This window comes from Lupinus angustifolius, chromosome LG16 (genome assembly GCF_001865875.1).
Source record: "Lupinus angustifolius cultivar Tanjil chromosome LG16, LupAngTanjil_v1.0, whole genome shotgun sequence".
Lineage (NCBI taxonomy): Eukaryota > Viridiplantae > Streptophyta > Magnoliopsida > Fabales > Fabaceae > Lupinus > Lupinus angustifolius.
In genome coordinates this window covers 2,536,534-2,551,896 of record NC_032024.1, presented here as the reverse complement: position 1 = coordinate 2,551,896, position 15,363 = coordinate 2,536,534, and the positions used below count along the sequence as shown (strand labels likewise).

At 35.0% G+C, this 15,363-nt stretch overlaps 3 protein-coding genes across 12 annotated transcripts; all 3 read left to right on the top strand.

Moving 5' to 3' along the window:
• LOC109329801 (protein PHR1-LIKE 2-like) lies at window positions 18-6,488 on the top strand. Of its 8 annotated transcripts, none has more exons than XM_019563637.1 (8): window positions 18-179; window positions 3,190-3,224; window positions 3,291-3,395; window positions 4,527-4,603; window positions 4,682-4,736; window positions 5,329-5,404; window positions 5,504-5,573; window positions 5,762-6,476. In XM_019563637.1, the coding sequence occupies exons 2-8, from the start codon at window positions 3,194-3,196 to the stop codon at window positions 6,245-6,247; spliced, it is 900 nt and encodes a 299-aa protein (XP_019419182.1). In that variant the 5' UTR covers window positions 18-179; window positions 3,190-3,193; the 3' UTR covers window positions 6,248-6,476. The 8 variants fall into 8 exon arrangements, with proteins under 8 accessions (XP_019419182.1, XP_019419179.1, XP_019419181.1 ...); XM_019563636.1 differs by lacking the exon at window positions 18-179 and adding an exon at window positions 2,974-3,135; XM_019563634.1 differs by lacking the exon at window positions 18-179 and having other exon boundaries at window positions 2,973-3,395; window positions 5,762-5,844; window positions 5,881-6,476.
• Window positions 594-2,332, top strand: LOC109329799. The gene is made up of 2 exons (XM_019563626.1): window positions 594-667; window positions 732-2,332. Exons 1-2 carry the CDS (start codon window positions 645-647, stop codon window positions 2,176-2,178), a joined length of 1,470 nt encoding a protein of 489 aa, XP_019419171.1. The 5' UTR covers window positions 594-644; the 3' UTR covers window positions 2,179-2,332.
• On the top strand, window positions 9,598-15,233 carry LOC109329800 (myb family transcription factor PHL7-like). Of its 3 annotated transcripts, XM_019563628.1 has the most exons (8): window positions 9,614-9,734; window positions 10,553-10,601; window positions 12,332-12,559; window positions 13,066-13,142; window positions 13,226-13,268; window positions 13,426-13,486; window positions 13,740-13,809; window positions 14,513-15,233. In XM_019563628.1, exons 3-8 carry the CDS (start codon window positions 12,343-12,345, stop codon window positions 15,017-15,019), a joined length of 975 nt encoding a protein of 324 aa, XP_019419173.1. In that variant the 5' UTR covers window positions 9,614-9,734; window positions 10,553-10,601; window positions 12,332-12,342; the 3' UTR covers window positions 15,020-15,233. The 3 variants fall into 3 exon arrangements, with proteins under 3 accessions (XP_019419172.1, XP_019419173.1, XP_019419174.1); XM_019563627.1 differs by lacking the exon at window positions 10,553-10,601 and having other exon boundaries at window positions 9,598-9,734; XM_019563629.1 differs by lacking the exons at window positions 9,614-9,734; window positions 10,553-10,601 and adding an exon at window positions 11,837-11,939 and having other exon boundaries at window positions 14,513-15,226.

Below are 15,363 nucleotides of genomic sequence, written 5' to 3'. Positions count from 1 at the left end.
TTCAGAGAAACAGAGACAGCAATAATAGACCCAAATGAACACAATACAGAAACAACCCTTAAAAATCTATCTTTCCTTTTCTTCTTCACTTTAACCCTTCATCTATCTCTATCTTTCACTCTCACACATACTCCTCAAATCTCAAAAAGCTTCCACCTTTACCTCATATTCCATCACTCACACACTATTTCCTTTCTGGGTCTGTTGAATTTTCTCCATTGAACAAGTAGAAGAACCATGTTTCCAAGGTTGATACACCCCATTGAAGGGCTCGTTGAAGATGTTCAAAGTGGTGGTGGTGGTGGTTCTCCCTTCAATTTAATCCTCCACAGATAGTAGTGTCACGGTGTCACCAATTGGGTCCTCCAAATTTTGTGTCACCAATTAAGTCCTTGAAAAATGTAAAATAGTGTTAAACTGAAAGACTTAATTGGTGACTTAAGTCCTTAGCAAGATCAATATGGTGATGTTTAAATTTTTTCAAGGACGTAATTGGTGAAAAAATAAATCAAGGATCTAATTGGTGACAATATCATTGGAGAATTAAATCGAGCATTTACTCATTTTGAAAACTATTGAAGAGTGTAATTTAGGGTACTTGTACTTTCATTTCATTGATTCATTCATTCCAGAATCTAAGCTTAATGTTAACTCATATTGCAACACTGTTTGTGTTTGGTCATGAATGTATATACTTGTAGTTCTTCAACAATGTTCTTTTGATTCCTCAGCTTTGTTTTACTTCCTTTGCAGAATCTGTGTGCAATATGTTTAGATCCTCTGAGTTACCACAGCAAAGGCAGCAGTCCAAGCCAAGCTATATTCACTGCTCAGTGCTCACATGCATTCCATTTTGGCTGCATCGCGTCCAATGTCCGCCATGGTAGTGTCACTTGCCCTATTTGTCGGGCCCACTGGACACAGCTCCCTCGCAACCTGAACAACAACCTTTGTGGTTCTTTCACTTCTAGTCACCAAAATGATCCCATCTTACGAATCCTTGATGATTCTATTGCAACCTTCCGTGTTCACCGCCGTTCTCTGTTGCGTTCTGCCCGCTATGATGATGATGACCCGGTTGAACTTGATTACACACCTGACAGTCCCAAGCTGTGTTTCTCACTTGCGTCTATATCCCTGAATGCACCAACTAGTTTCCATCCAGCTTTGCAAGTGAGTAAGCATGCCTCATATCCATGCCATCTATCCCCTCATCATTTAGCATGCAGCTCCTCATCACTATTACAATCTCCACGAATGCAAACTCCTTATAACATGTGTCCTTCATCCAATAGAGCTTATCTTTCGGTAAAACTGACCCATGAACGCGCAACTGACTTGGTCCTAGTTGCTAGCCCTAATGGTCCGCACCTAAGGCTTCTCAAGCAATCCATGGCTCTTGTGGTTTTCTCCCTCAGACACATTGATCGCTTGGCTATTGTGACATACTCCTCGGCCGCAGCTCGTGTCTTCCCTTTAAGGCGCATGACATCCTACGGGAAACGCACCGCCCTTCAAGTTATTGACCGCTTGTTTTACATGGGGCAAGCTGATCCAGTAGAAGGGTTGAAGAAAGGGATTAAGATACTCGAAGATTGCATGCACAAGAACCCTGAGTCATGCATCCTTCACTTATCGGATAATCCTACAAGACCGTACCATGCAGTAAGCATGGAGCTGCCACCTACACCAATCCATAGATTTCATGTGGGGTTTGGCTATGGCACTTCTAGTGGTTTTGTCATGCAAGAGTTTGAGGAGTTCTTGGCGAAGATGCTGGGAGGCATTGTTAGAGAAATCCAACTTAGAATATATGGGGCTGAGGAAGACATTGGAAGTGGCAGGGTCATGAGAATTGGAGAGATAAGAGGTGGAGAAGAAAGAAGAATCATGTTAGACTTGGGTGATTGCACTCATGTGTATGTAGAGTATAGCTACATTGAAGGTGAAATTGATGAGTGTGTTAGAAGGACAGGGGAAACTGTTGTAGCTGTCGGAAACCATAAAGGCGATGACGATGATGACGACGATGATGCCGATAAAGTTACAGAAGGTGCTGAGGAGATAGGGAGGGATATGAACACAGGTGGTAGGACTAGTAGTGTTGAAAGCTTGGATTTTCATGACCCTTACATGGCCAGAAGATGGGCCAAGCACTTGCATGGTTATAGACTTTGAAATTTCAAGTATGTATATGTTGATCAATATCAATGCACATTCCTTTGAGGCTATTGTGTTCTTAGCCATCTCATATTTTTAGTCTTCAATTTTGAGCCAGGTTTGTAATGCTATAGAACCTCATAAGATACAATAAATACAAGATTATTTCTTAGTATACTACCCAAAAAATAATGTCAGGGTGAAAGTTAAATTTGGTTCTGTATATCTATTCTTGACAACTTTCCATGATAATTTTCATTTTATAACACAAAGTATTGCTATTTCACTATTTTGCAACATACCAATACTTTGTTATATAGAATAATGTCACTACAGTAAAAATAATTTATAATAGGAACCAAATTAATGGCTTAAACTACAAATGATGAAGAGGGAATGTAATATTATAACTATCTTTGATAATTGTATGTAAATATATTCTTCATTTGTAGTGTTTGAAGTTTTTTGTTTAAGAAATATCAAGGGTGAAGTAAATTAGAAAATACAAATATGAGCAAAGAGACCCTACAAACTAACATTGTTCTAGCACAAACAAACACACAATTGTAATCACTAAACAAAAAGATAAAATCAACAACATCAATCATCACCAGAAGTTGACCATCTAAAAACCATCATTCAGTATCATTTTTTTCTCTTCTCAGAAATAAGTGAAACTACAACAGTACAACCTAATCCTTAATCAAAGATATAATAACAATTAACTGAAACAACAAATAATTGATTCATTCATTATCAATTTGCACTCTTAAATGGATTCAAAATCAAAATAAAATTCAGAGAAACAGAGACAGCAATAATAGACCCAAATGAACACAATACAGAAACAACCCTTAAAAATCTATCTTTCCTTTTCTTCTTCACTTTAACCCTTCATCTATCTCTATCTTTCACTCTCACACATACTCCTCAAATCTCAAAAAGCTTCCACCTTTACCTCATATTCCATCACTCACACACTATTTCCTTTCTGGGTCTGTTGAATTTTCTCCATTGAACAAGTAGAAGAACCATGTTTCCAAGGTTGATACACCCCATTGAAGGGCTCGTTGAAGATGTTCAAAGTGGTGGTGGTGGTGGTTCTAACTTCTCTCACAATCACAAGGGAGATCCATGTCTTGTTCTCACTGCTGATCCAAAACCTCGCCTTCGTTGGACCCAGGACCTTCATGAAAGGTTCATTGATGCTGTTACTCAGCTTGGAGGTGCTAGCAGTAAGTGTCTTTTCCCTTTTATCTTCTCAAAGTTTTGTTCTTTATTTCATTTCAGTTTTTCTTTCCATGGCATATATGCAATTTCCTTTGTTTTTTTTAATTTTTTTTCATGAACAAAATTGCAGATTTTAAGTCTTGGCTTTGTATGAGAGGCTTTAGAATGAGTCTAAACTTATGTGTTGTAATTGTCTTAAAACATGTGGAATTGTTTTTATGTGTCTAGAATAAGTGATTTTGCTTAGAAATAAGAATGCATGTGGTATGTAGTTTATCAACTATTTCAATTGCTAAATGCAATAAGTAGAATTTGTAGTAAGAATTGCCAAAGTTGCCTGCTCTTTTGTATGTTTTATATTGAATCTTTAAATGATGCAAAGGGGGAAATTGTTTGCTTATTAGAGAAATGTCAATTAATGACTGACCGGAAACCGTTGTGCCATAAACTATAGATGGAGTATAATAGGTTGATGCTAGTCCAGTTTTAAGAATGGCTATTTGCTAGTGATATTATGAAGTTAAAACTCATTTGAGTTTCCGACATTAAAATATTGGTAGGAGTTTTTGTTGCATTGGAGTATAGACTCAAACAATGCAGTATAGTTGGCATATTGATGCTGGGTCCTAAACTCAGCTTTGCAGGTCTTTCCTGTTTAGATCTTAGGCTTTAAAATTTGAGCTCGTTAGATAAACGAGGTTAACTCGAGCCATAGTATAGCATTCAATTAAGATATATCCATGTGAAATAATTTACTAGTCAATCCAAGACAGACTCACAAATTGGTGGTCATTGGTGATTGGGTTTACCATATTACAAATGGTGTGGCCGAGTCTAACACCTCGCAAAGGCTAACTCACAGGGTAGGGGATGCCCAAGCTTTATAACCATTATATTTTGTCATTGACCCTCACCCGTGGTATCTCTCAATGATACTTTTGCATAGCAAGCCTTTTGCTCAACATATTTAGCTTTCTATGTCTGCCGGAGCTTATAAATGATCCTAACTTCACTTGTTTGTGAACTTGCTACTAAAGCCTACTTTCCAGTTTTCATTTTTGACTCTAGTTGGAACTTTCATGTGTGGATTATCATCAATATCATTTTTTTGACAAGTTTCTTGATGTTATCTGCAGAAGCTACACCAAAAGCAATCATGCGAACTATGAATGTCAAGGGTCTGACTCTATTTCATTTAAAGAGTCATCTTCAGGTCTCTTTAATTCTTTACATAATAATACTCTGGCCAATTTTAGGCTTTGTGATGAGACATTTCCTTGCTGCATTGCAGAAATACAGACTTGGCAAACAATCAGGGAAAGATATCGGTGAGGCATGCAAAGATGGTATGGTTGTCATTCCTCTCCGAACTTTCCAATTATGTTCTTGTCATCTGAGTTTTTCCTATCCTGCATTTCTTTGTTCTATCCGATGTGTTCAGTGGTGTAAGCCCCTTCCTAGTAGAAAGGCTCCACCTGGAATTTTAATCTGAATGAACTAATGGCGTAATATATTACTGATACACATTAATGTGGAACTGCCCATGTAGAATTGCAATTCGGGAATCTTGGTGGACAAGCTTCCATTTAGGGAGCAAGTTAGCCATGTTTTGGAAGAGTGGCTAGCCAAGTTAATTTATGGTTAACTCTCTAATTACTCTTTGAATTTGAACCGACTAACCAGTCTATTTTCACTTTGGATAATTGTTCCTAAATCGTAAGGAAGTTTTCTAGGGCTTCCTAAATTGTTTAATGACAATGAAGTCTTTTCCCACTAGGTGGAATCGGCCACATGGATCTAAAGATGTCATATCCTAAATCATGTCTATCCACAAACCATTTAAATCTCCTTTTTATAAGACTTCCTAATTTGTAAGTTTAGCTAAGTAAAAAAATTTAGTCTTGCTGTCTCATAACTCGTTTTGAAAATTGATGGAATGAATGTCAGGTTCATATCTTTTAGAAAGCCCTACTGATAACTCTTCTCCGAAGTTGCCAACTTCCGATACAAACGAGTAAGAATTTTTATTAATTATTAAAAAGCATTTTCTTTTCCTCCAATGTTCAATGGTCTTGAATAACCGCATTGAGGGAGTAATTAATGTTATGCTTAGGGGTTATGAAATCAAGGAGGCATTAAGAGCACAAATGGAAGTGCAAAGTAAACTACATTTGCAAGTTGAGGTAAGTTTCCTTTTTCCTAGTGCAAGTTGTGTATCCAATGTGTCTTAATGAATTTTTAGACAACATTAGTTGGTATTTTAAAGGTAAAGGAAGTTTGCATATCGACCGTAATTGAAGGAAGTAGCTGCTTGTAATCTTTAATTTTCGACATTATGTAGTGTGTACTAATAGTAATAATTTCACTGTAGGCAGAGAAGCATGTGCAGATTCGCCAGGATGCCGAGCGGAGATACATGGCTATGCTTGAAAGAGCTTGCAAAATGCTGGCTGATCAATTTATAGGTGCTACTGTTATAGACACTGATAGTCAAAAGTTTCAAGGAATTGGAATTAACGCACGAAGAGATCCCATGGTTGATGCTCTTGGTTTTTACTCCATGCCATCTTCTGAGGTAGCCAGAGTGCACCTCCCGGAAGAAGAAATACCACCGAGTCTCCCACCCCAACGGGGTGATTGTTCAACCGAAAGTTGTCTAACTTCACACGAAACTTCCGGAGGAATAGGATTACAAGGAACTTCACGTGGCGAAAAAAGAATGATGTTGGACATGGAATCTATGGCAGCACCTTTGATATGGAATGAAGCTAAGATGAGAACTCAAGCCATCAATGTAACTCAAGGTAATCCTCATGGAATGACTAGGTATGGCTGTAGAGATGGAAACTCTACTTGATAGTTCATCCTTTGAGCTTATTCCATTTTTATATGACAAGTACTTGAACTCTTTGACTAGTTCATTTCTAATGTCTTATTAGTGGGAAATAGAAAAGGAAGTGGAATCTACACTTATCCCATGTTGTAAATTCAAACTACTATGTGATTTGGTGATTTTTATGTATTCATTATTGCATCATGATGAATAGAATTATCTATTTGCCTCCAAATGAGTCATTTTGAGTAAACTCCTTATTTTTTTTATAGCAAAACTGAGGTTGTGGAATTCAAACCATAAACTTTTCAATTGTTATTTTAAACCATTGATATATAGGACAATCATTTTTCTAAATTATTTGACTTAAAACTCATGCCTCCATGAATTATTTATTTTTGCATCATGATGAATTTATTTGTTAGTAGTGGTCCATTGGTTTTATCACTTATATGATGCATGTGGTAGGAAGAATATCACAGTTAGCATGCTCAAACTTTGTTCTGATGGATATTGATTATTATCAAAATAACATAAATGGTGCTAACTGCTGCCGAGTAAGGTTGTTATTTAGTGATTAAAATGTCAAATTCCAGAAACAGTCTTTCTTGTTTTCTGGAATAAGACTGTGTACATTTACTCGGTCGGACTTCATTAGGTGGGACCCTAACTTTTTTGGAGTAATAATAAACAAATAGATTTTGATGTTTGTGAGACACATGTAAGGCTATTGTTCATTTGGGACAACCACTAATAATAGCTTGATAGTTAGGTTACTTGTTAGCATCAATGGCCTGCAACATTATCAATGATTTCCACCATGTTCACTTATTTTTTTTAATTTATTGGCACCATATTCTTGTATAGTTGAATGGATTTCTATTTGCCAAAATGACATACAACTATACAAAAATAAAAATAAAAAATAAAAAAATTGGTTCTTTTAGTATAAAACTCAGTCCTATACACAGACAGTATATTATTCATCATTTATCTATATTATTTTTTTAAAGAATCAATCAATGATAATTAAACACGAATAGTGGATGATATAATGACAATTATAAAACTCATGTATTATTTGGGGCATATATTTTTTTCTCTTAATTAAAACAATTTTATAAGTGTAAATGTCACGTAGCCACCACAGAATACTTAAACAAGTTTTAGAAAATATATGAAGAATATATAATAATTATTCAACTTAAAGAACTATATTCCATTATAAAAAAAGAATGTATATTCTTTTCTTTACGACTAAATTGCTTCAAAGTTGGGTTAATGAATGAGTTTAATCTACAAAGTTCAAAATAAGTTAAGAAGCTTATTAGGCACATGATTGATATGTTACTGTATTATGTATGTATGTACTTTTCATTGTTGAAGGGAAATGCTATATAGAGGGAGTGACTCACGTGAAAATAATGAATTTTATTTGAATGATCAAGTATGACCTATCTAAACCGCAGAACTATATATACAAAAACATTTATGGGTAAGATCACATAAGCTCTAATATCATATTATAATGTATATACTAGGTCTAACTCAACCCAAAATTTAACTAATAGAGAGATGTCTAAGCTTTATAATACTAACTTGATTATATGCTCATCAATGTGAGACATATCTTAACACACACCTCTTATAGCTAACTTAACTTCAAAAATGAGCTCATAAGGCGAGAAATGTCTAACCCTTATAAATACTAACTTCACCATATTCACATTTGGTGTGTAACTTATCTTGACACCCCTCGCGGGACTAAACACCTAGAACATGAAGTTTGCATGATTAGGCATTTGTGGATGACTCATAAGGAGGGTCATGCTTTGATACGATATTAGAATTACATAGGTTATGTCTAACCTAACCTAAAAAACTAACTTATAGGTTGAGGGATGCTTATGCCTCACAAACACTAACTTGACTATATTCCTTACGAACTTATCTTAATCGATTTTATTAACAATTGTATTGTATCTGATTAGAATTATCACTATTTTTATTATGATACAATTGTTTTTATGAATCTAATTAGCCATGAGGAGCAAGATAGCTTGAAGTGCAGCTTGGTTGATCAATTTAAGGCTGGTTATGTTGTGCCTGAATTCCGGAAAATGATATGGATATCAAAATTATGAGCATCAATACATATGTTACAAATCCAAATGCTAACATTAATTCTCATGCTAATTTTCTTGAGAAATGATTAGGTTATGCTCATTTTTCAAAAATGATTTTATGGAATCCTTTATACTAAATTTTTTACTTCTAGCTCAGACGAATGAATAATCACAAAGTCCGTTTCTTTACAAGAATACTAAGAAAAATAAGGGATAAGCTACATAAGCAATATATTGATTCTCTTCTCCACCAACAACCTCGATGTAATATCATCATCCTTTATAGTGATGAAGAGTAATAAGCTCGTCATCTCACACAGATGCTCGTTTCTAATAAAAGCCTTGACAACTATTATAATACACACTTCTTAAGTTCTTAAGACAAAACTCTAAGGGTTTGTTTGGGAGTTAGATTTTAGAGGGAAAGGAAGGGAAAAGGAAGGTTTGAGAGTCATCTCACAAGTATATTTTATGGCTTCCAAGCCTTCCCCTCTAAAATCCAACTCCCAAATTAACCATAAATTGAAGAGTTGCTCATAATATTGCTAAGATAGGAGTATTTTCTATTTCATAATTATAAGTATAATAACTCAAGTTATGTTAAGATTAGCTTTGAACCCAACACTTGCTTTAGAACAATTTTCTCAACTCTACTCTCATACTAAAGTAGAGCATTTATTTCTTCATCCAAATCCCTAGTAGGAGTATTAAATAATGTTAAACATAATGTCCTATATTATAAGAGGCGAGATCCACTTAGTCTAATAGTAAGTTTTTAAAACTTATTCTTCATCCTAGTCATCAATTCTATAGATATTTAATGATTTAGATTTACTCACTAATTCAAACTATTCCCTAGAATTAATGGTTAGGATGACGAGCAAATTTAAAAAACTTATCCAATTTTTATTCCTTATTTTCAGCAAACATTAAGTTTAATAAAACCATAAAAGTTAATAGTGGTAATGATAAATTTATTTAAGAAAAATGATACGAAAATATAAAATTAGCCGTCTAACTTTTTTATTATTTAATATATAACATGTCAAACCACCATTCCAACAAAATATTATATTTGCTAAAGAAAAATAAAACATTTTATTTAGTTAGAAAAAATATTACTATTGCCACCTTAACATTATCCCTATTCCAATTTTGATAGGATGAGAAAAAGAGAGAAACATGTTTTTTTGTTTTTTGTTTTTTAGCTTTATTTTCAATTTATAAAAAATATATATATAAGAATGAACATAACAGAAAGAAGAAAGAAAATAAGGTGATTAGAGGAATCAGTGCAGAAAGAACAGAGACAAAGACAAAGGTAGAAGAACTACACTGTTCCTATATTGAAGGGTGTGAAATTTCATTGGAATTTGTAGATCTGGGTATGTTTTTCTATTTCTCTTTCTTTTCACTTTCAATTTCGTTTTTCATTCATTCCTCACTTTCTTTCTCATTTTCTCTCTCAAGTCTCAACCTTCTGCATTTTCATTCATTTGTTTGTTTTTGTGTTTTGATTTTGTGTGACCCTTTTGACTACTTTTTCTTTGAGCTTCATCTCAGTGATGTTATCCTCTCTGCATCACCTTAAAGTTTTTGTTTTCAAGCTTTGACTTCAACTTTTCTATTGACCCAACTTGTAAAGTTTTGTGCATAGTGATGGGAAATTCCACATTTCTCACCGTGTGTCTCAAAGATGTAAAATTTTCAGCTTTTACGAAGTTGTTGGGTTCGTTGTTTTGTTGGGCTAGAACCATAATTGGTTAATTGCTACTTCTAGTTATTTATTTCATTTTTCTAATCATAATCTTAACTCTTTGGTTTATCCTCTTCTCCATGTATGAAGTGTTGAAACTTTAACACTGTTTTTTGTGGACAACTTTTAACACTGTTTTTTGTGGACAACTTTTAACACTGTTTCTCACATTTTGCTGATGGTGTTGTATTGAATGAGAATGAGTTCCACTGTTACATATAGGAATGGTATATTTGTGACCTATTGACCATAATGACAAATAAACTTTATTTAATTTCTAATATTATTTTGTGTTCATACAAATTTGTAAGTTGTTCTTTTAGGTGGGGTATCTGAGATATCTATGGTGGGGAAGAATGATTACCTCAAATTAAGCCGGTTTCTCCTTGTATGGGTTCTGTAGAAGTACTAGTATAATGTTATGCAATTTGAGAGAGCTTATTACAGATTTCTACTCGGGGAGCAACATACTTGATTCCAAAATTCTTGTTGCTCGGTACTCCTTCATCTTGGTCCCAGATTTGGAATTCAAATCAATGCAACCTTTTATTGTACATCATTGCATATCAAAATTGTAGAAAAATGACCTTCTATAAGATATCTTAGGAAGCTAAATGCCATTTGATATAATTTCTGCAGATACAGTCCTTTTATAGACTGCTATGGTCGAATAAAAACACAAAAAAAGTTAACCTTGTTCTGAAACTAAAATTACTTAGCAGGGAAAAAGAGAAAAGACCACTTGGCTTAAGTTTTGTGGACAACTAGACACATAAAGTGTGCCATTGTTCTATGAGGCCTGAGTTTCTCCTAGAAATTTAACTGAACTGAAAAATGGTGAAGGATGAACCTTTACCAGAAAATGAATGAGCATACATTTGGTCCTTCATTTGTGATGCTTTGCCACTGGCCTACTCTGCTGTTTGTGGAAATTTATAGGTTGTTTAAGGTCCTATAAAGTTTGACCAAATGATCCATTGGTTTTCTTGGAGTATTTTTTTAAGTTTTTTACAGTACTAAATGATGGATTGTGTAATTTTTGTTAGTGGCAATCTGAAAAGTAATAGAGTGTTCAAACCGGGTTAACCTGCTTGGCTCACCACAGGTTGATCACAAAGTCAGTTGGGCTGTGTTGGCCGACCATCAGTGGCAAGCCAAATTTTGTCCAATCCCGATGAGTTGGTGAGTTAAGTTGGTTGGCCCACCTGTTTTTTCTTTGAAAATTTTAAAAAGATCTAGGCGTGAGACTACTCAGTCCTGGCAAGCTCTTCAAATTTACTTCAAGACAACATTTGTAGCACCACAAAGCATTATAATAGCTTCCAATGGAAAGATGCTTTCCGCTGGAATGACATATACCTAAGTATTTAGAAGAGATCATAAAAAATCCAGAGAGGACAAAATTTGATTGTATAGCAGGTTTAAATTGTGGTCCATGACAGTAATTTCTGGCCGTAATATTTTGGTATTGGTAGTCTCCACAATTGCATCTCTTTGCAATTACAGCCGTATCTAACCACATTTAATCGCCATTGTCTGCAATTTCAGTAAATGCAATATAATAGTATATGCAATTTAAAACCATTAATAGAACTCCAAAACTCATTATGGTATGACTGGAAGAAAAAGTAAATGCACCATCTTCAATGTACTACTAGTTCAAGCCAATAAATTTGTTTGAATCGACTAAAGCCTACTTCTGTCTCCAAGCAACTCAAGAGATCTACAACAGCAAGGGAAAGTGACATGTGAAGCTTTCTCACCCAAAAAGAAGAAAGAGTCCAATAATTCTTTTGCTGATAGCAACAGAGAAAGTGAAGTGAAAAGAGCAGGGATTAGATACCACGCGCTCCGGTTATTTATTTCTGTACTTTTTCTTTATATAAATTTAGTTCTCCAACATGTGAGCCAACATGGCTTGAAACCACTTAATATGAGGTTTAAGTGAGCCAGTTCGTATCATCTAAGGTCCTCGTGGGCTGCTTTTTTAGCAACCGAACCCTACTACTTTGGTGGATCGAGTCAGGTTGGGTCTCATTCCAGAACCCACTTTGGCGGTATTCCTATCTTGAGGAACAATGTATTTGTGTGTCTGTTTGCGTGCAAGTCTGATTGACCCTACATTTCTTCATTAACCACTTTCAATATGAAGTTAAGTTCAAGACATTAGTATTAATTTTGATATGATATTCTGTTCATTACTTCATTTACTTCGTTTGCTGTCAGATAAATGAAAAATGTATCATCCAAAGAACTTTCATAGTCAAAGTCTAATTGGAAGCAATTCATTAGTTCATGATCAGCTAATAGATTGTGGTGGCAGCACTATGGATCCTGGCAATGGAGGAAACAACACCAACAGCCCTAATGTGTCCTCAAAGCAACGTTTACGTTGGACACATGAGCTACATGAACGCTTCGTGGATGCTGTGGCACAACTTGGTGGGCCAGATCGTGAGTATTATATCCTTTTTGGTTAACTTTAACTGGGTTTTCTTGTTCTCTATGATTGTACCCGAACATAAAACAAGACTTCATTTAGTAAAATGTGATTGCTAGTTTGTGTAGCACATAATAAAATGTAATGCCCAGTTCTCATCAGTTTTACATATGTTACTGCAGATCTCAACTATTAAAACATTATATCACCTGTGAATGTTTACAGTTTTAGTAATCTTTCTCTCGCTCTCTCTTCCTGAACATGTGTTTGTACTTGAGTAATTATTTTTCGTGCAAAACTGTATCTCATAGGGAGATCGGATGAGAATTTTCTTTGTATGAAATTCATGAGATAATGTTAAAATGGCATGTAAAGAATATTAGTTATGTTTTCAGACATGTAATACTTATGCTAGCTAGATATCCTAATGTTGGATTAAAAACTTGTCAAGCTTCTATGCATGTTTTTTTACATTCCATAGATAGAAGCACTAAAAATCTTTAACTGTGCTTTTTCCCAGGTGCCACACCAAAAGGGGTCCTCAGAGTTATGGGTGTGCAAGGCTTAACTATTTATCACGTCAAAAGCCATTTACAGGTAATATGCATTATAAGTCTTCCTTACTGAATGTTATTTCCTTTCATTGATCTTTTTTCACTCTACTTTTCTGTTGCATGCAGAAATACCGTCTAGCAAAATACCTACCTGATTCCTCATCCGAAGGTATGTTTATCTGATTTTCGCTGTTTCAAATGCTCATGCACATAATATTTAGGGTTTATTGAATATTGTTCTTAGTTCGGTAAGCATATTCATTTTACTCTGTAATTTTGTATTATCCCATATATTTGACTGTGATAACTTCTTAAATTCTTGATAGAAGGAAAAAATGCTGACAAGAAAGAAATGGGGGATATGCTATCCAACCTTGATGGTTCACCGTGAGTATAGCTGGCTATTTTTGCTTTTGGGTTTTTGTACTTATGCAAGTTGATGGAAGCTTATGATAAAAAGTTTCTGTTCCTGTTACTAGTTTTAATTGTTTTTACATCTTGGAGTTAAATTTACACCATAATTAACAAAACTGAATATTTATTTTAAATTTTCATGTTCAGTGACTCAAAGATCTCGGTTGTTTGATAACTTCCAGTGGTCTAAATGCCTGAAGTTATTAACGGTTTTGTCTGTCTGCAGTGGCATGCAGATTACTGAAGCACTAAAGCTTCAAATGGAGGTGCAGAAGCGACTACATGAACAATTGGAGGTAATTTTCCTCGTTGAACTGATTTAATGATTTATATTAGCAGATTGTATCATTTATGGTGATTGTATTATTTATGATTGCGATGACGTTTAATCATGCAAGATGAAGAGATGAGATTGGTCTCTTTTGATTTATGCCAATTGCACAAATTGGTTTTATAACATAAATCATTAAAGTTTAACTTTTATCATCCTAGGTGTTTATGTCATGATGGAATTTCAATGGCTAATGTTGATACCAATTAAAGTTTTGATCATAATAACCTCCGCTTAGTAGCCCAAGCCATATCCCATGATATACAAGAAAATACATTACATGTACGCACTTATAATGTTTCCAAATACAAGTTTTTAAATATACTCCACTTACATAATTATAGGGGGGGTGGATAAAGTTACTTGAACAAGTTATGCAGTGGGAAAGGCCATTGTTTTAGGACAGTGTTGCGTAGTAATTATCTGTTAGTCAAAATATATTGATTATAACCATAGACATAATTTCCAAATTTTGGAAGTTACATATGCTTGCCACGGAAATGTGAATGCAGAGGAATATCCACGACCTTTGTGGTTGCTTTCACATACAAATGGAATGTGCTTTCTCCTTTGAACTTTCATAGTTTTGAATCAATAAAAGGCAGGATTTGCAGAATGATGATTAGTAATAAAATGCCAGACTTGTAAATTATTTTAATATGAAACAGGTGCAGAGACAGCTACAACTTCGGATCGAAGCTCAGGGTAAATACTTGAAAAAGATAATTGAAGAGCAACAACGACTCAGTGGGGTTCTTTCAGATGCACCTGGCTCTGGGGTTACAGCTTCAGCTCAAGGTGGAATGTACCAAGAACATGATAACAAGACTGACCCGGCAACTCCTGACCCGGAAAAGGCTGCCAAAGAGCGTGCCCCGGCAAAGAGTCTCTCAATCGAATCTTTTTCATCTCACCATGAACCATTGACTCCTGATTCTGGCTGCAATGTTGGTTCCCCGGCTGAGAGCCCTAAAGGCGAGAGATCAACCAAGAAGCAAAGGATAAGCATGGAGGAAGCAGTATATTCTAAACCGGAAATGGTGCTTCCACATCAGATACTGGAGTCAAGCATGTCATCATACCAGCAGGCAAACACTGTTTTCCTTTGCCAAGAGCAATTTGACCCTTCATTGAGGGGTATATCTGGCAGAAGCGGCGAGGGGTTGGAGAAGTAATGTGATTTGGTGTAATATGTAGCTTGTGCACTAGGATTCATTTTAGTTTTTCTGTGTTTAATATATTTCTTAATAGATAAAGGAACCTGTTCTTCATAGATTCCTTAGTTTCTTAGTTTTCAGTTCATTAGTCATTACTTGACTGAATGGTTTGAATTGGATTAATAGAAAGCTTCTTGACTGAATGGTAACTATGACTGAGGCTGATATGATATCTTTGTTTAGACAAAGAATTGTGCAGATACTTAGTAACAGTTCACTGCTCTAAGGTATGCATTGGGGTATATTTTAATGGATGAGATATCCAAATTTGACTCTATTTAAAAGATATGTTCGAATTTGTA